Raw genomic sequence first — 19,571 nt, 5'->3', positions numbered from 1 at the left:
CTGTCTGGTGCATGCTCTCATGCCATGCAGCCTGGAGCGTGATAGCTGCGCCCCAGCGCAAGGTGAAAGTGCTTGTGAAATGCCCGCTGGAGGCAATACAGGCTTCGCTGACCTGTGTAGGGATATGACTGAGAGGTGTCCACATTGCCCTCTTGGGAAAACACATTTTTAACCAGGCCTATACCTGAGGTATAGCATCCTTCGCGCTCCTTTTCTTACCGCGTTTATGCTCTTTGGGTGCCAAAATGAGGTGAAATAATGAAGCGGTGATCTGTGGGTTTAAGCTCCAACTCCTGTTGGAGCTGGGTGCCACAGCTGTGCTTTGGATGCCCAGGGGGTGAGTGGTTTCCCTGAGGTTCATCTGGAAAGGCTGTGGTGGAGCTGTGGGGAGAGCCAAGGTCAACCACAGCCCCAGCGCTGTGCTGAGCCAAGCTGGTCCTCGGGTGGGTGTAACCATCTCAGGAAGGTCGCTCATGAAGTCGATGTCTCCTTTTATGGCTGTAGTCGTGCTTTGAAGGGATGGTGCCGATTTTTCAAAAGCCCACCAGCCGTTGTGTCTTGGAGCCTGGTCACTACTGTGTACCACTGTTGATCGCCAGTTGGTACCACTTGGTCACCGTTGTGTCCTCACAACCTGGGAGGAACGAGGCCCTGCAGCTAGACCATGCAGTGCATTTATATCCAGGCCAGGGACTAACCATCTTTTTCAACAATAGTTTTTTTTCTTTCTGTGTACAGTTTGAGAGTTTTATACCTGCCTTTCTGTTTTGGTAAAGCAAATGTATTCTCCCATCCTGTCTCATGTTTCATGATGAAAACATGGTCTAATGGGACCTTTGAAATGCCTCCTTGTGGGTTGCACATTGCTCATGAGGAATTCATGGGGGAGAAGGATTTCATGCTGTACTTTAACCTCCTTCCAGTCTTTCTTGGATGAAAGGAAAACTCTGCAGCCGTGAATGTAACTGGTTATCATTATTGGCTGTCATTACTCACTCACTCTGAGCGTAAAACAAGAAAATCGCATCCCCTGTGATGTCCGTGGGTAAAATGCTGCTCTCGGTTACATTAACACTGTTGTAAACTGAAGAGTAGAGTTCGGCCCTTTGTTTCAATTGAAATATTTGTTTAACACAGGCAAGGACTAAACAATACACTTGAAAGCGATTTGTGTTATTGTCTGTAGAGCAGAGCTTGTATTTTATGAACTGGCTGATCATAAAGACAGCATAAATCATGTAAAGCATTCTCATTTACTTTCTTTTTTTCTTTTTGCAGATGGGGCTTGTAGAGTAGAGTTGCAGTCAAATGTCTGCTCCAGGATATTTTAGTTGAACTGTGTGAGTCCATTAAACAAATGTAATGGCTTTTTGGAAAGAAGTGCTGCGTGTTTGAAACCAAATGTTTTACATAGAGAACATCTGGGTAGTTCTGGGTGTTTGTGTGTAGAGCACATCAGACAGCCGCCGTAGTGAGCTCAGCTGGGAGGTTGCCTGGGATGTAGTTGTAGGATATGACAATTCAGTTGTTATGGGGAATAATTCCTATGAAGTATTGCCATAAACTGAATATTTGGCACAAACAGCCGTATCTTTGCTTTACTGTACACCCAACTTATTCTTCTTATCTGCCCAGCAAAACTCTAAATGATGTTTAAACAACCCAGTAAATGTTGGCACTTCTGAGCTGCAGCATGTGCATTAAAGCAAGCTTGAGGAAGCTGTTACCGTTAAGGGGAAAATGAAACTTGCTGTGTTTTCAATGAAGCACTCTTGATTCCTGCCACAGGCAATGCAGTGTGAGTGAGCGATGAATGCAATATCTGCAAATGGTTTGTGGGGTTGTGCTGGAAATGATCAGTGTTACAGTGGCATTGCCTGGTGTTGCTTTGAGGAATGCAAAAATGCAAAACTGGTGGAATTAATGTAATTAGCCTGACATTAGAGTTTACTGGGGCTACTGGAAGAACTTTAACCTGGTTAAATTAATAAGCCTGCTTTTACTTCACAGTGTCAGAGGTAATATTTTTCCAGGAAATGTAGGAAATGTTGAAAAATGTCTTATTTGGAAGTCAGTTCTTAAATTATTTCTACAGTTTAACTGAGGAATGTGTCGTTTAAATGAGATTAAAGTTGTAATTTCCAGAGTAGCAATGCAACTTCCCCTTTCAGGATTGTTTAAGTAAAAAGTTAAACAAAGTGGGTTAGGCAGTCTCTTGCTCCAGTCCCTTGTGGACAGCAATTCACATTGCACAGCACTGCTTTAATAGTCCTGCTTGGTCTGACATGATTTGTGGTATTTGCTGAGATGAATTTCTGGACTGAGCAGCATGATAGGGAATTGCTCCTCATTCTGAGGAAGGTGGTATGTCCAAGTCTGTGCGAAGGTCACTGGCAGGGTGAAGTGGGAAGCCTGGGCTGCTGCTGTTGCACTACCTAACAGCTTAGCTTTTGGCAAGGGGATCCCAGAAATCTGAGTGCTAACTCTCCCCTGTTCAGCCGACCCCAGCCAAAATACATGCCAAAAAAGGTGTTTGTGCGTGTTGAAGAAGGGGGCAACAGCCCTGCAGATCACAGGGTCTGGGGGAGTTCTTTGCCAAAAGCTTTCCATCTAGAAAAAAAATTGCTTTGCTGTTTCTCCCTCTGAAGTTAACCCTCCCCATAACTACCTACAACAACTGCCTGCAGTTGTGAACTCCTCTTCTAGCAGGGAAAGCTAGAATTATGTGTTTAAGGCTGCAAAATTGCTTGATCACCAGCCACTTAATTGTAGGAAAGCGTAATTCATTCCTCACCCTCTCATGTCTATTCCAAGACCAGCTGGCCACAGGGAGCAAGAGTGTTCCTGTTCCTGTGTTACTCTCTCCACTGAGCCATTAGGGTGGCCCTAGTAATTTACTTTCAATAAATAGAAGGGAACAACAGGAGGTTCCTCTACCTCAGGGGTATAAATATTTCTCAGAAATCAGAGACGGATGGGGAAAAAATGTTAGCAAGCTCCTTTTCTCCCTCTGTAGCAATTCCACCACGTTCTGTCATAAATTCTAGGACAGTCCCTTCCAAAAAGGGACCATGAAATAGGTAACGTCCAAGCTGAACAATATAATACTGAAGCAGTGCTTTTACAAAAACAAATTTAATATTGCAAAGTGATCTGCAAGCCCTGGAGCAAAATAGCCAGGGTGAGGCTTTGATACACGATTGCCAATCTTTTTGTTTTCCAGGAGTATTTTTCCAGATAGGATGTGGGTTTATGGTTCACTAGATTCCCACCAGGGAGTGGCATTTATGTTTTGATCCACTTTATATCAATTTAGAAAAATATACTAGATATAGGTGCTTCTGAGAGTTCTGTGTCGTTAAGCCTTCCAACTGTGCTGTTTACACACATCTGTGTACTTTCCGTGATACCATCTCTGTGGCTTACCATCCTTGCACAATGAAACCCTGCTCATCAATGTTAATCCAAAAGCATAAACTCAATTTAAAAATCTATCCACACTTAAGACTTCTGCTGGGTTAATTAGGAATTTGGGGTGGTCAAGCAGTATGATGTTAGATTTTAATAAGCATGGTGCCTGAAAGGTATAGACATTTCTTCAAAAGGTGACTCTTCCCAATTTTTCCTTGTACAATTGTAATTCTCATATTGCAATTACACTTTCTTTTTTCTCTGAAGGACTGCAGAACCAGGAGAGCAAAATTAAAAGATCTACACAATACCAGGTGACTTTGCCTTTGTGGTAGAAGAGGCATTGTAAATATGTGCTAAGCTCTCGGCTGTTCTGTGGCTTTTCTGAACTTGTAGAAACTTTAGTGAAAGAGAGAGAATAAGCTGAATTACCTCTATTTCCACAGCTTCCTTAAGCAGAACGTATCAATTAATGAAAATGCCCTGTCAGGTGGCTTCTTGGAAAAAACTAGTTCTAAGAAAGAGTTTAAACAATGCCCAACCCTCTTCCTTGTTTGATGTGAATTACAGGCTTGCACTGATACAGCAGCTTTCACTTCAACATGTGCAAAATCACTTTAGAGACTCTGGTAACTGCTGAGGTTACCATTATTTAGCAATTACTTAACAGCACATTGCAATAGTTTGCAGCAGTTGCTTAGAGGGTGTGAATAACTCCATTTCCAATTTAGATTATTGGGAGGAGTTACAGGAGACTGTCATTTTCAAACTGGAACTAGATCCAGGCACCAGAGCTTTATACCTCTCTTCTTTCTTTTATAACTACCTTTCTTTATAAGAAAGTCATAAAGGGTTTTTTCTAACGAAGTAGCCAGGATCTTGGTTTTGTATTTCATCCCCAAATTGGTGCCTTGAACAGTGTGCACTCCTGCTTTGGAGGATTACTTCAGTGTGGTTCACTGCTTATTCACAATGAAAAAACAACATTGAATTAAAGTCCCTCTCTGCTGCCCCAGGTTAGCATTTTGTATTACATCAGCAGCTGTGGTAGCTGTGAGATCAAGCCTCAAAATTAATGTGAAATCTATCTACCAGTTTTTGAAGGGGGAATCTGTAATACCCATGTAACACTGAGAACAGTAAACTTGGGGCTTGTGAATTCTTTCACTCCTCTTTAACCTGACTTGCCAGTAATTTAATTAGTGCTAAACAGTCTGCACATAGACTTGCAGAAGTTGAGCCTGACACAGGATTCGCTTCCAGTGACTTTTCCTCTTTTGCACATGTGCTGGATGGAGCTGTGCTGCGTTTGGAAGTTGATCAATAATGATTGCACAATTCTAACCTTATTTAAACTATGATATAAACAGACATGATAGAAATGGATGCTACCAGGTTTTTTCCTACTTAAAAATGAAGTCAGCTTTCTTTTTTCTGCCTTTTTTTCTCCCTCTTTTTTTTTTTTTTTTTTTTTTTTTTTTTACTTTTTGGTTCCAACAAAATTGTAACCTGGAAGAAAAGCAGTTAGACTTTGTGAAATCCCAATTCAATGTAGCATTTGGCTTTAGTAAATGTGGAAGCCAAAAATAAACATCTGCTTGGCAACTTTACCAGAAGTTAACTGTAAATGCAGTTTTCATCTTTTCAGTGAATGTGGCATTCAGTGCTGGTTAACATCTATTAAGGAAGAATGATCCATAGTTGAGGTTGTAAAGCTTTTTTTTTTTTTTTCTTTTAATTACAGTTATGAACCTCCTTTGCCTCGGGGAAATCCCCTACCCCAGTTTCTTTCCAGATATAATTTCTTCTGTGCCAAAACATGAACTTCCCTTGAAAGCTTGAAGGTAGTTGGATGGGATATTTGTGAGTTATTAGACTTTGGAAAAGAGATGGTCTTCAGTCAGTCTATGCATGACAGCCCCAAAACTTCAACTTGGCCATTTTTTTCTCTTGAGTCCTTCAGAATTAGATCATAAGCCTTTTTTTTTTACAGGCTGAGTTATGAACAATTTAAAGTATTAGATAATGCATCTTTGGATATTCAGAAGGATATATGGAGTTACATTTAGAAGTGAATTAGGAAAAATGTAAGCAGTCCCACTCTTTTCTCTGGGAAGGTGAAGTCTGCATGTGGCTGGGCCTTTCCCAGGATGCCAGCTTTGGGTTCCGCTCCTGGCAGGCCATGGCTGCAAACATCTTTAATAACCTCATCTTGTTGGATCTCTGCTTTTCAGCAAATCCTTTTGCAACCTCTGCTGCTACCAGAGAGAATTTGTTTCACTGTGGATCAGGGAGGATTGAAGTGGACGTGGATTTGTGGTAGCGTGCTGTGGGGACAGTGGGAAGAGGTGAGAAGGGGCAACTTGAGGCAGCACTATGGGAAGCACTTTGTTATTGCTGGGGATGGTGATTACTTGTAGGATCTTTCTTCTAAAACTGAACAGTCCTACGACTTGGGCCTTCAGGGATGCTGTATGAAAAACATCTATTTTGGGAAGGAAGAAGTTTTTTGGTAGATTTCTGGCATAGATCAGTAAAACTGTCCATTTCTGGATTCTGCAGCCCTCCCTTCTCCCTGTTTCCAGGATTCACAGCCTCACTATGAAAAATCAATAACCAGATTGCTAGCTTGTCTTTTTAAATGCTATTGAAAATCAGATCTATACTAAACCAGATGAATGTTTGTGTTTGGTTTTTTTTTTTTTTTTTTTATTCCTGATGGTAGATCAGTCCTGAAATGATTAATACAGAGCTGTAAGATCCGTCTCATAGTCAGGATGACTGGAGGTCAGGATTCTTAGCGTTAAATGAAGAAAGGTCTGCCAGGCAAATTTGTCAGAGCATGCATGGTGTAAATATGCCAGGCTTCATATACATAACTGAGGATAGCGGGTACCAAACAATGAAGGGATGTAAATTTTCCAGCAAGGCAGTAGTTACTCAGGAAATGTGCTCACAAATCCTGTTAACAGGCACCGTATGCGGGGGTGAGGAAGGCAGTGGAGGAAGGGCGTTGTATGTGCTCCTCCTGGCACCCACTTTGTATATGTACGGCATAAATGTATTCATCTGGTGCCTTCTACTGCTCATTGAAACTTGGTTCCACAGGCATTTTTCTCTGTGAATAAAGGGGGGAACTAGAAAGACGATGCAACCCCCTTGCCTAGTGTTTGTGATTGGTTAATTTCTCTTCACTTGATGAATCATCATTTATGATATGATCACAGCAACTATGTCCAGCAGAACCAGAAGAGGAAAATTAAACCCGAGGTAATCGTACTCTGGTTCTTCAAGAGGCGCTGGCACATTGTGCCTCAGCTTATGCAAACAGAACTTTGATGGAACTTTTATCACGCTGATTGGGACTTCTAGTGCCTTGTTTCAAGAATGAGTTTCTTTACAGATAGAGAATGATAGACTGTCAGTAAATTGGCTTTGTTTTTCAGAAACATAATCTTGAAGCAGAGAGGCGCAGGTGTTTGCTATATGCTTTTACCATACAGAGTGAGGCGGCTGTAAAAAATACCCTTGCCTCTTAAAAGCAAATGAACTTGAAAGGTGCATTGCAGCACGTGCATCCTTGCCCTTTTTGCATGCAGCTGCTGGCTCACAACAACAATAACAGCATTTTGTCTTTGGTAACATCCATGACATGAACAAATACACAATGGAACAGAGTAATGGGCAGAAGCCCTGAGATTTAAATCAGCAGTGTCTCAGTGGGTACAGATGGCACCGGTTACCGCTTTGAGCAACAGCCCTGATTACCGCATAGTTTGCCAACATATCAAACAATAGAGTTGCGCTGTTGATAAATAATTAATAAGGATTTTGTTGCATGCTTGTCTCCTGGGCAGTATCACCATGGAGATGATCTGGCTTTTTGGATCTGAAAAGTAACAATCTCCAAAACAGTGACATTGTGTCGACCTTACTCTTTCTCTGAAAGAGAGAGCTCTCGGAGAAGTGTTAGTAAAATGCACAACTCCAGGCACTAATTTTGCTTCAACTCACAGTGGCCTTTTGTCCAACTTTTCAGTGAGTGCATGAAGTGTTTCCTATGACCATGCAGAAGCTTGTTCTTAGAATTGCATGATGGTCTTTATTACTTCATTTGACCTGGGATTGGAGTCTTAAATAGATAGCTTTTTTCCCCAGCAAATGGACACAGCAAAGATATAATATACTTCTGTGGGAAGAGGCTAACAAGGAGTCTGCATGAGAATACCTTTGCAGAACCCTTTGGATGCTTGGCTTCTCTGTAGGGATATCTGTTCATGGCTCCTTCTTCCCACCTGGAAGGTCCAGAGGTCAGATAGACAGTTATTCAGCCCATCCCCTGCCTTTTCATTCTCTCCTTTGTGCAATTTCTGGAAGTGCCATTTCAATGCAGCTGCATTATCAGCGTCCCCCTCCTTATCATTTGATTGCAGCGACCTCAGGGACCACCCAATTTCATAGCTTTGTTTCTCTTCCTCTTGTGCTGGTGATGTCTGGGCCAAGAGCCATAGGCAGAGACTCCCTTGGAAAAAACATCATACGGTGCCAGACTTTATTCTTTCTTGCTCAGCTCCATGGAGCTGGAGAAAGAACAATGTGCCTTTTCTCTCCCCACCCCCAAACATCCTCAGCTCTCCCCTTCTCTTCCCCCCTGGTTGATCCACCCATTCTTTACCTCCCCACCCCTGTTGGCACTTGGCGCATTACACTTCCCACCTTGGAGTCTCAAAGAAAGGAAGCAGAGCTGTGAAACGGGCTGGGCTCACCCACTTCCCATTGCTGGGTGGGGATGGCTGCAGTTCACAGCTTTCAGAAAGGAGAGGTTTATGTGTGTGTAACCCTCCCCTCCCTCTCCACCCAAAGAAAATCGGTTTTAATAATTTTCTCTAAGGTGCATTTCTGACATCTCTCTCCCTGACAGCAAGCCGGTTTCCCTTTCTTGGGGGGACTGCACTCTCTGTCCTGATGTCATTTTTCTGACTCTCCACAATAGTATTGCAAGAGTCCATTGGAATTTGCTCGAGCACGGGTGGTATGCACAAGCGCTGGAACCAACTTAAAAGTCACAGCCCCCGTGGTGGAAAAAAGCAGTTTGTTCATATCTCACCATGATCCTAAAAATAGCCTTGATAGATAATAAGGAGTGGAAGATTGTTTTCAATGGGACTGAATGTACTGCATGCAGAAATTGCTGGGGAAGGTTCAGTGATTTGTGGCGTTCAGGTGGTCAGCCTCAGTTACAGCAACAGCTGACTTCAAAATCTGTGACTTTCTGCACTGTGGCCAATTCTACCTTTGTTTATAGTCACACATCTTGGCTGGTAATGAGGCAAACATAGGTTCATTAGATTAAAACAAACACATGAACTAACTTTCTGAAGTCAGGAGAAACAGCTTTATGCTTTGTTGGTCATCCCATAAGTGATGATGCCAGTGACTCAGCAGACACAGAGATTTGATATGGAAGTGGGCACCTACCATCTGCCCTGCACTTTGCCAGATGTTTAGACTTTGAGATATTTTTCTGTATGCAATGGCCTTGATCTGCCTCTGTAAAAAGAAAATTCCACCCGTTTTGCTCTGCCCAGCAGTCAACAAGCTCATAAAAGAGGCGAGGCATTTCTCTTACAGATAGGACTGAATGTACAGAAACCTTTGCAACCGTCATCCTTTTGACATATTTATAGTTCAAGTTATTTGTACCAAACAAAAGCAAAGAAGCATGAAGTGTGTTGGAAAATACTTAATAATCTCTCTACACCAGTTCAGAAAGTGAGTATAAATCCTCTTTCCAGCAAATGGAGACAGGTAATTTATTGCAGCCTTGAAGACAGCAGCTTATTTCTTCATGCTTCCTGCCCAGCAAACTCTGCAAGCTGACTCACAGAGGGATGGGAAGCCAAAACCTGTGCTCCCTCTTTCCTATCTGCTCCTGGAAGGCAGAGCAGTGGCAGCGCAGGGGCTGTGCTCGTGCAGAGCTGTTTGGAAGTGCCTGGCAATATTAGAGGTTCAGAACCCCCTGCTTTCTCTCCCCTGTGCCATACATTTTGAAGAGGGCGTTCCCTCTACCTGCTTCTGAGCAGAGGCTGGTACCAGAACTGGCAGTGCAGGTGGAGGTGGTTTCGGTCCATCTCCGATGCTCCTTTCTCCCCCTGTAACCTTGTGTGTGTGGGACCACGTTGCCATCAGAGCTGAAGAAGAGATACCGAGAATGTTACTGGTGCATACAGCCAGTATTGATCCCCAGAGGGACCATCACGTGGCCTAGTTTTGAGCTGTGACCTTGGTGCTTATGCATATATTTAACTTTGCACGTGTGAGCTATTCCACAAAAGTCAATGGCCCGCTCACACGTGTGAAGTCAGGCATGTGCTAAAGTGTTTTGCCAGATTGGGAACTCTCTCTATAGGGGCTTTGGGTGAACTTGAACCTGTTTTGTTGGGGTGAGAGGCTTTAGATTTCATTATTAAGAGTCTGATATGTTACTCTGTCTGAGTGCAAGGTCTTGGAGTTATCTGAAATTCTCATTAAGACAAGAAGCTAGGAAAAATACAAATTCTTCCACTAGTAGTTACTAAAAATACTATAATTAAATTATCCAAGTCTTAAAACCAGTAAAATATATTGAGAAAGTGTGGTAGAGGTATAAGTACAGTGTTTTGAGAGTACCGAAGGGACTAACAGCACTTTCTGTGCAGATCTTGAGCTGGAATATTTGGAGTAGTTAATGTAGCTTGATGTAAAAAAGCATGTTGCGTTTTTCCTACTCTTGATTCATAGGCTGTGACCCTTAATAAATTTTGATGTTGCTCACAGTGGAGCTGTTGCTTTCAAAGAAAGCAAGGAAAGTAAGCAGGCAAGCAAGAAAGAAAAGGACCTAAAGAATGAACAAACAAGTTCTTTCATAAGGTATTTCTCAATTGAGATTATTTCTTATTAAGCTTAAGTTGTTCAGGTTCATCATGTACCATATCTGGCAGCAGTCCTGTAAGCGGGCTTTTGAAAAACGGAGCCAGCTCTGCCTGGTGTTAAAAGCATAAGTGCACTTTGAATATGTGTTTTATGGAATATATTTCTGAGTAAAATACGTTTAATGAAAGAAATTCCATTATTGATATTTTAGAATACCTGGAAGAGAGACTTGCTTTACAGCCTGATGCCATGACATACAGCTAGAGGTCTTATTTTGCTCAGAGAGATGAAAATGATGACATATGTAATAAATACCTAAAATGTTATCATGACTCATAATGTTTCCATGAAATACTGAAGAAAAAAAAACCAAACCCCAAACCCAGAGTGCTGTCTTGTTTGTGTTGTTTTTTTGGCATCACTAGGCCCAAGTACCCTTGGTGACACGGCCCGAGCAGAGTGATGCAGGTAAAAGACGTGTGGCTGGCAGAAATCCCTTTCTTAGAGGCGAGGAGCCGGAACAAACGCTGTGCTGCTGCTCCAGTAATCCCGCTTTGGGATGCCACCTCTGCCAGTGACAGTCTGCTGCTGGCGATCGCTTGCTGTTTGGCCTTTTGGACTGGGTCAGCAGCATTGTGCAGGCTGACAGGCAGACGGCACGGGATAAAAAGTATTTATTGAGATGCCTTCAAACTTTTCATTCCCCTGACGCTCCTTTTGAGGGGAAAAGTAGGAAGTGAACATGAGGAAAGGTATCAGAAATCAGCCTTCAATAATCAGATGTTTTGTTAAGCAAGGCACTTCTGTGGTGTGCTGCACAGTTCGGGAGGGAGAGGCAGGCAGCAATTTCTGAGGTGTTACTGTCCTCGTTTCCTTTCGGAGTCATGTCGGCTTTCTGTTTCAATTTCTTCATCTCCTAAAAGCGGATGAATAGTACTGTTTTACCACTCGCTTCCTAAGGTTTAATTAATAAATGACTGCACTTTGAGCATGGCCGTTTGCTATGCAAATAGACAGTGTTATTATCTCATTAGTACATGTGAGTGTCTGAAGCCTTGCCCCGGTATGGAGTGCTTGCTCTGGTAAGGTGCTGTGCCCCGGCTCAGGGGCATTGCCTCCTCCACAGCACCCTTGCTGTTTGACAGGATTACAAGGGGGCAGGCAGATGCTGAGCAGCATCCATGGACATCACTGGAGTCAAGATAGTTCACACCTGCTGAGGTTTTTTCCCTGTTTCTGTATGCCAGTCACTGTGATCTGAAGATGCTGAGGGAGGGAAGAGAAAGTCTTGAATATTAAAAGCTGAGAGATGTGTTTGTCGTGCGTTTTCTCCTTATGTTGGGATGCGATCTTGCAGCCTGGATGTCACTGACAAAATCCAAAGTACTTCGGCTGGGCTGCTGAATTCCACCCCTGAAACTGGGGAGTGATGGTTTCAGGAGAGCTGAAGTACCATCTTCAAAATTTGGTTAAACCTTTAGGAATAGCCTTTAGAAATTAAGTCTCCTAGGTGCCTTAACCATTTTTCAGTGAGGGTTGTGAGACTGCAAACTCCCCTGTTGCTGTTGAAAAATATGTTAGCAGGCAGCACATCTGTTTGAATTTGAACATTAATCCAAACATATTTACAGAGTGCCTCCACGCTTTTCAATCACATTTGCATTTTTATATCTAAAAATATGTTTTCACATGTGCCATTATTCCACAGAGACCGTTTGCAGTAATTATGTGTAGGCTTACAAAAGTCCTGTCTGTGAAGCAGAGAGTCAAGTTAGTAGGAGATTGGCATGCCCTCTGGGGTGCTGTTATTACTTTACCAGCTATGAATGGTGAAGAATTTGCCTGCCGTTGTATATTTGACAATGAAACCCTTCTTAGATTCTTCCTCAGAGCCAAGTAGAAGGCTGTCTTTTAATAAAAAATGTGTTTTTACCCATGTCTATATTTATTTCTTGCAGGAATGCACATGCTGCTCCAAGAGCCACCCACATCCTTCTTGTATACAGGGTGTATTTGCATTTGCAGTCTGTCCCAGTGTAAACATAGGAAGGGGGAAAAATCCAACCTCATCTTTAGTGTTAGTTGCCTTCTCCATCTCTAGAATTACTTGAAGATTATCTTGATCACCCATTCAATTAAAATCTGTTGTATTACCTTTTCTAGAAATATGTGCCATGTCGATAAGACCGTGGTTATGTTGTTACTTTTAAAATCTCTATACCAAATATTTGGGTCAAGAGGGAGAATTGTTTTGGTTTTGACATGCAAATCGGTTTCTCCCTTGAGCTCTGCTTTTTGTTCTGCTGTCCCAAAGTAGGATAGCACTTGAGCATGAGCTTAATTTTAAGCATGTGCTGAAATCTTTGGGAATTCAAGGGTATGGGGCATGTGCTTAATGCTTTTTTGAACAATGTTGCTTTTCAGAGTTGAAGGCTTTGTAGGAAACCTGATCTTTTAAACTAGCTCCTGTTTATGTACATTTCAATTTTATAATATTGTAAGTTTTTCCCTTCTTTCTTCAATATCCTCGATGCTACATCATATAATGAAAACAATACCGGTCATGCCACTTGCAATTACTGAAGTAGGCAGTGATTTTTTTTTTTTTTTTTTTTCTGAAGGAACTAGGGAAATCATGTAAATCATAGATTTACAAATGTGTTCCCAGGAGAGGTCCACAGTAGTTGGCTGCATAGAATGACAAAAGTTTTGTTTACCCATAAGAGGGTGGTCATCTCAGCAGGTCAGTGATGTTTTTCAAAGATGTATTGTTGATTTTAAACTAGCTGATAATTTATTCCTTGAGGTCTGGCTTACAAAAATAAAGCAGGGTAAATATTGAGTATAATAAAGGCCGTGCTGCCATTCAGTATTTACAATGCCCTCACCTTCCCTCTCCCACCAGCTTCTCTCCATTGTTGGCTCCTGCGTTTCTCGCAGGGCATGAGCTGACCTCCACGATTATTTATGTCATTGTTCAGATAAGCCCTTTTTTCACAGGCAACACACATGTACACACACTCACAAGGGCTGTTAAAATCTGAATTTATGTTTCAAGTTCAGCTATCACTTCCTCTGTTCCCACCCTGCCTTTTGGAAAGATACCCAGTCACACGATGTGCTTGAAAAAAGGTTGCTGATTGAGGAAGGAGGCAGGAAGGATATGGTTTTGCAGTGATTGCATAAGTGCTGTGTAGGACCTGAAAGCCTTGGGTTTACGTGAGGACAAATTTAGAGGTGAATTTCAAAGATTTATTTCTTCTGATTTTTAAATAAGTCATAACTCCTGAGCAGTTTGCCTGCTTTAGAGAACTGTGAAGCAACCTGTATCGATGTGATACTCTGTGTATTAATATGGACAAATATAGATTTGTAATGTGCACCCTGGATTCCCTGCCTTTGTTCCATCAGAGATCTCAGAGAAATTGTCTCCAAAGCTGCTGTTTGAAATTGTCAGGTGCAGTCATATCTAAGAAAATGTACTTCCCATCAACATCTTTTGAGTGTTTTACCATTTGTCTCAGATGGAGGGTACTTAGACTATCAGAGATCCTTCCAAAAGATGCTGGGTTCCCCCTCAGTGAAGTCCTAAGACCTGAAGATCCTAAAACTTCATGTCACCCATTACTATAGTGAGAGTGTGTTTATTGCTATAAAATGAATGCACCGAGACACAGAGGTTTGTATTTTAAAGCTTTGTTTTGGCCATTCCACGTTCTGCCAACATCTAACATCTGTATTTATTTTTTGAACTCTCCTTAATGGATTATATGTATCTGTTCAGTTCCAAGAATAATGCTTGATTTCCTGAATTTATAGGTTGCAATAAAATCCATTCGTAAGGACAAAATTAAGGATGAACAAGATATGGTTCACATCAGACGAGAGATTGAGATCATGTCATCCCTCAGCCACCCTCATATCATCACCATATATGAAGGTTAGTGAATGCTAATCTCCTTCCTAACCGCTGTTACGTTCTTGCAGACCTGATGTTCATGTTTCTTGAGATCGTGCACCAAACAAACCCCTACTCCTAGTGTAACCCATCCCTTACCAAAGAGACTGTTTTGAGCACTACCTTCCCTTGGAACCACCAGTGTTTCACAGATGCATAACCCTTTGCCTCGAGGAGCTGCTTCATGTGTGAGTTAAGCGCTGTGTCATTGCATGTGTCACCTCATCTCCTTGCTCCCCTTGGACAGTTCCGTTTAATTTCACCCTCACTCACATACCAGCCTGATGTCGGTTTATGTCCCCAGCCCCTAAACCAGTCCTTGCATGGTTTATTTTCCCCGGACTGCACACGACCAGTCTTGTCTGCTCTAGGCCTTTGCTCTTCCCTTACCTGCCAGTTAGTCTTGCTGGTTCTGTCATTGCTGCTTTTCCCCCTGAATCTCAGCATCTGCTTCCTATCCACATCTGCACGCTTTCCTGTCAGTCTGGTTGCTGGCTTATCATTCCTATTTCCTTATCCTGTCTTCCCCCTCTACCTCTTTTCTTCCTGGGACACAGCTGGGAAGCCTGCTAATTCCTGCCTCCAGGAGCTGCTCCCTGGTCCTACAGCAAGGAGCAGGAAGCCCGAGACATTGCTCCCTGATTTTCCTGTTTGTTTGTTTATATATTTATAGAGTGTCACTCTGCAGTAAAATCTCCTCCTCCTTCCTTCCTTCCTCAAGTATCATCCCAGCCCTAGCTGGGATGTTTAGGCCGGGTACGTGCTAAAAGACATCAGCCAAGAGGTCTGTTATTGCAAGGGGGGCGGCTGCTTGGCGGACCTGGGATGCGGATTCCAGAGGCTCAGAGGGACCCGGGCTGGGCAGCCTCGTCCCTGGGGATCACCTCTTCCCCTACGTGCAGAACAGACAGCCCGAATTTAGCCCTGCGTATTTACATACCCCTGAGGTAAAGGCGCAAGGTGATGATATGTATATGGCAGCTCCACTCTGAGACTTGATACGACTGATTAAAACAAGGGCTGGCTTGGCGTACTGTTACAGTATCGCATATTGAGTTATTCAAAAGCATGTTCTTGTACTTGAAAAGAGATGAATATCTGTCTTTTTATTGAATAAACTCATAACAGGATCTGGGAACAGAAAAGGGGAGGGATGCTGTGTCAGCATGTGGGTTGCAAATGGAACAAAAGTTATTTCAAGTGTGCACGGGAACTCAAAGAAAGAAGATTAAGCATGCTGTGGTCCTTTGACCAATTGCCCTTCTCGTCCTTACTTTAAATAGTTTTCACTGAGTTAAAACATTTGTAAAAGTTAAAAAGATTACAGCATTTTTAAGAAGCAGGCAGTGAAGCCCCATGGGAGCAAAGCCTTCCCCTCTGGCCCCGCGGAGGGAGGAGCAGTGGCTGTGCAGCAGAGCCAGTCAGGCTCTGCGACGGAGGGTTCATCCTGTCTGCGGGAGGGCAAGCGCCTACGGCAGGTGACGTCGTGGTCCTCTTGCGGTCCCTCAGCCAGCAGCGGTGCTGAGTGGCGACAAACCTGGAGGCAGTTTTTTCCCTGATTTCTGGGAAGTTTTCTGTTCTGTTACTGTTTTGTTTCCTTTTCTTTTTCTAGAAAACAGAGCAGCCTTTCATGGTTTCTTATGTCTAATTCCTAGCCTGAAGGGATGGGCAGTGGAAGTCAGCTTTTTGGTTGGACTGTAGTCCACTGGAAGGAGTTACATAGAGCTAAGCTATAGCAGCTATATAGCTCATCCAGCCTTTCCAAGCAGTCATTATTTGGCCTTCAGCAGCCAATGCTGTAACTTAGATATGGTAGCACCGGGAAGATGTGCGGTTGCACAGCTGAATCCAGAGGAGCAGTTGCGTACTGATCCGAGATAAGGATGTGAGCTCAGGGATCCTTAAGCATATGCTTCATTTTAAGCTGAAGAGCACTTGTAGTGAAGTTAAGGGACTACCTCTAGAACTGAAGTATTTGTATCCTCTTGAAGTTGGATTTTAAACACATGGCTATTCCTCTTGAGTGATGCATAAGGAGTGGTAATGTTGCTATCCTCACAAAATGTTACTCAATCCCCAGGGACAGGCTTAATCTCACCAAATTTTAGCCATCCAACATTTAGGCAGTTGGTGTACACTAAAAGTCTAGTGTCCCTCTCTAGTCAAGAGAGATGGACGTCTGCACAGGGTGGTTTGCTCCCTCCTGGGAGAATTTTTTCAGCTAGGTGGGATAAATGACATACTGGTGGCTCCTTGATGGCTATAGATGGAGTCTAACTGACTAATTTACATCAGATGCTTAACGTTTAAACTGAAGCCACTCTACAGATACTTTTCTCCTCTCTCTCTACTTACTGCCACTGCACGTCTGACAGCGCTTTCTGTAGGTGCCAGTTTGCACAGATCTACCTAGCATGGGCAATGCTATGTCTCCCTGTAATATCTCTGAACGCTCTTTGTATTGCATTTACAAACATATGTTTTCCTTAAGTAGGATCCTTGTTTAGGTATCCTTTTGACCTGCCTGCTTAAAAGCAATTAACCTCTGAATTTGTCAACTTGACGTAAACACAAACTTTTTTTTTTTTTTTTTTTTTTTTTTTGATACCGAGCAAATTCAGATGTGTGGAAACAAAGCTTTCCAGTTTATAGAACTTTTTTTTTTTTTTTTGGGTAACCTAATCAAAAGGCACATACCTTGCCAGTTACTGCGAGGGCAGACGTACAGTTGTGACTCCAAAGAAATTCCATCCTCTCAGCAGGGCTGTAATTGGCAATCTGTCGAGTGTGGCTATGAGGGAAGTGCTCTTTCAAGTGACTTTAAACTCCTTGAAAGGGACTGGATAAATGAAGCTGGCTTTGCTAGCAGTGTTCTGATTTCAGCACATAAATTTTAATTTATAGAATAATGCCTCTATCCATTCATCTGTCTGTCTCCCCCCCACCCTTCCCCTGCCCTATTTCTTTTTTGCCTTGAAAACTCCAGGACTTGATAATAAAGCCTTTGAGAGCTAACATATTTTTCCAGGGGTAGCCTGAGTGCAAAATCTATCTCATCTGGCAATACTTTATGAAAGTTAAACCAGGGAGAGAGCATCAGTCCTGATTCTGCAAACATTTAAACATGTGTTGGACCAATCATGAGAGTGAAGTTACGCTCGGTACATTCAGAACTGAGCTCTTGGGTCTTTGTAGTGTGAAATACAGTGCCTACGTGAGTGTTTCTGTGCTGGAAGGAGTTGTCCTTGGTCAGCAAAACCATACAGAAAAGTCTGCCCATTTGCAAAATGCAGTTAAAAATGGACAGATTATTAGCTAACATGTTTGTAGAAATAGTTTAAGGAAGGTATTCCTTGAAGAGTGAAGAAATATTAGGGTCAGAGTTCGGTGCCCATGGAGCACTGGCATTAAGGTGAACGAGTAACTGGAGGAAAGCATGTGCTGAAGTGCTTTGCTGGTCTGGGGCCAGGTTGCTTAGTACACTGCTGGACCCCTCACAGCAACAAGACACAAAAAATGGATTTCTCATGTAAGAGGGACTTGTTACATTTTTTTTTTAGGTTGCATTCTTGGTACTCTTAAGAAAAAGCCCAGAGATTCTCCGTCACGTATCTACCAGTCCACAACAGCTTGAGCTAGGTTGCATGCTTTGGTTAACGAGGAGACTGGTTCAGCCCTTCTCTACTTTCAAATCCCAGAGGCCACAGAAGAAGGTCTGAAAATGTGTAACGGTGGTGACATAGTATTCCAGGATACTCATCTTTTTTGCCAAACACGTCTCACACTTTGTGCCAGTCTTCACGCAGCAAAAAGCAAACGCACGCCTGGTGTTTCAGGCACACAGAGGCCCGTCTCCAAAGCAGGTCTCGAGCTGTGTCAGTCAAGTCGCCAGTGAAAAGAGCCGTGTTGCCAAAAACCTGCCTGGGTGGCAGCCAGCGAGGTGCACGGCCGCGAGCCAGCGCTGACAAACGGTGTGTGTCCCCTCCCCACCCCAACTTCAGCAGCACCAGTTCAGGCAAGCGCCTCCTGCCATCGGCTGCGGTGTGCACCCCTGCGTGGGGCCGGCAGCCGGGGACCGAGGGGGGCAGCTCACGCCCCAGGTGGGTTTGTGCGTGGGCAGAACTTGTCCCAGGCTGACAGTCCCAGCCTCCGTCCCAGCCCCTGCTGTCTCCTGGTTTTTGGACGTAATCAGAACAAACTTTGGTGCCTAATGACTTCATCCCTTCTGTGCGTAAAACACCTGAAAAAAGTCTGAAGTCCCTCAGAACATCACGTAGATGACTGGGCTTTAAACAAGAATGATGCAGATTGGAAGGCTGGAATGATACTTTTTTTTTTTTTTGCTTAGCCAAGAGAAACCACTTCAGTAGTGACACTATTTAACCACATTTCTGATTGATTTCCTCTAATTATGTAGTCTGTTGACCTTTGAGTGCTTTATTCCCATTGTTTTCAGTTGATAACATCCAAGAACACAAAGTAATATTTCGAGAGTCTGGTGATAGTAATGAAACAAGTATAAACAAACTTAACCCTTTAGTTACCATACCCCACCTTTATGAATTTCCTGTCATTCAGGGTGATCGCCTAAACAACACTTTGTTGGACAAGATATGAAATCAAATGTGTGAGATCACTGGCAGGTCCAATTCAGATGTTAAAATGATTGCAAGCAATGATGAAATTTATTCTGTCTTTCTATTTACACAGTCTTCCCACTGCAATGTAAATGTTTGCCTGTCTGAAGTTCCTCAGCAGTTTGTAAACAGAATTTTAAAAAAAGGGGAATTAGCTCTTGTATTCTTTGCTGAAACAAAAGACAATTAGTATAATGTGTTATTGTGGCCAAATTAGCAACTCTCATTTTTCCTTCCTTTTTAAAGAGTAGACCATCAAAATCTGCATATCCTTAGTCTCATCCTCCGAGAAACAACCTTGACAAGGATAATGGTTCTCATTCTGATTTAATCTCCTCACTGGAGAGTAAATTCTAGCACGTTGTCTGATTTAAAATGTTTATTGCAGGATCTTAACTACAGTCCTTTAATTTAAGAAGAGATGCAATTTGGCGGAATGAAGCCATAATTCAGGAAAACAATTTAACAGAAGCTTAGCTTTAAAACACATATTTACTATCTTGCCATCTTTGATTATAATTAAGCATATGCATAAATTTGTACATATGCATGCAAGTGGTTTTCTACATTGGACCTTGTATATTTACATATCTGCTGTATGCTCTGTTAAAAAGAGAGCCCTAAAATAATAATAATAATAATAATAAATAATA

At 42.6% G+C, this 19,571-nt stretch overlaps 1 protein-coding gene across 1 annotated transcript in view; it reads left to right on the top strand.

The window, feature by feature from the left end:
- The window catches only part of NUAK1 (NUAK family kinase 1), a 49,306-nt gene that overhangs the window by 10,308 nt on the left and 19,427 nt on the right, over window positions 1-19,571 (top strand). Inside the window, exon 2 of the mRNA XM_033004409.2 lies at window positions 14,143-14,263. Coding sequence (XP_032860300.2) covers window positions 14,143-14,263 — 121 coding nt within the window. The remainder of the gene's footprint in view (window positions 1-14,142; window positions 14,264-19,571) is intronic.

Source organism: Tyto alba, unplaced genomic scaffold (assembly GCF_018691265.1).
Source record: "Tyto alba isolate M040663 unplaced genomic scaffold, T.alba_DEE_v4.0 Super-Scaffold_2, whole genome shotgun sequence".
Taxonomy (NCBI): Eukaryota; Metazoa; Chordata; class Aves; order Strigiformes; family Tytonidae; genus Tyto; species Tyto alba.
The sequence above is the reverse complement of the archived record's forward strand: the minus strand, read 5'-3'. Positions and strand labels throughout refer to the sequence as shown.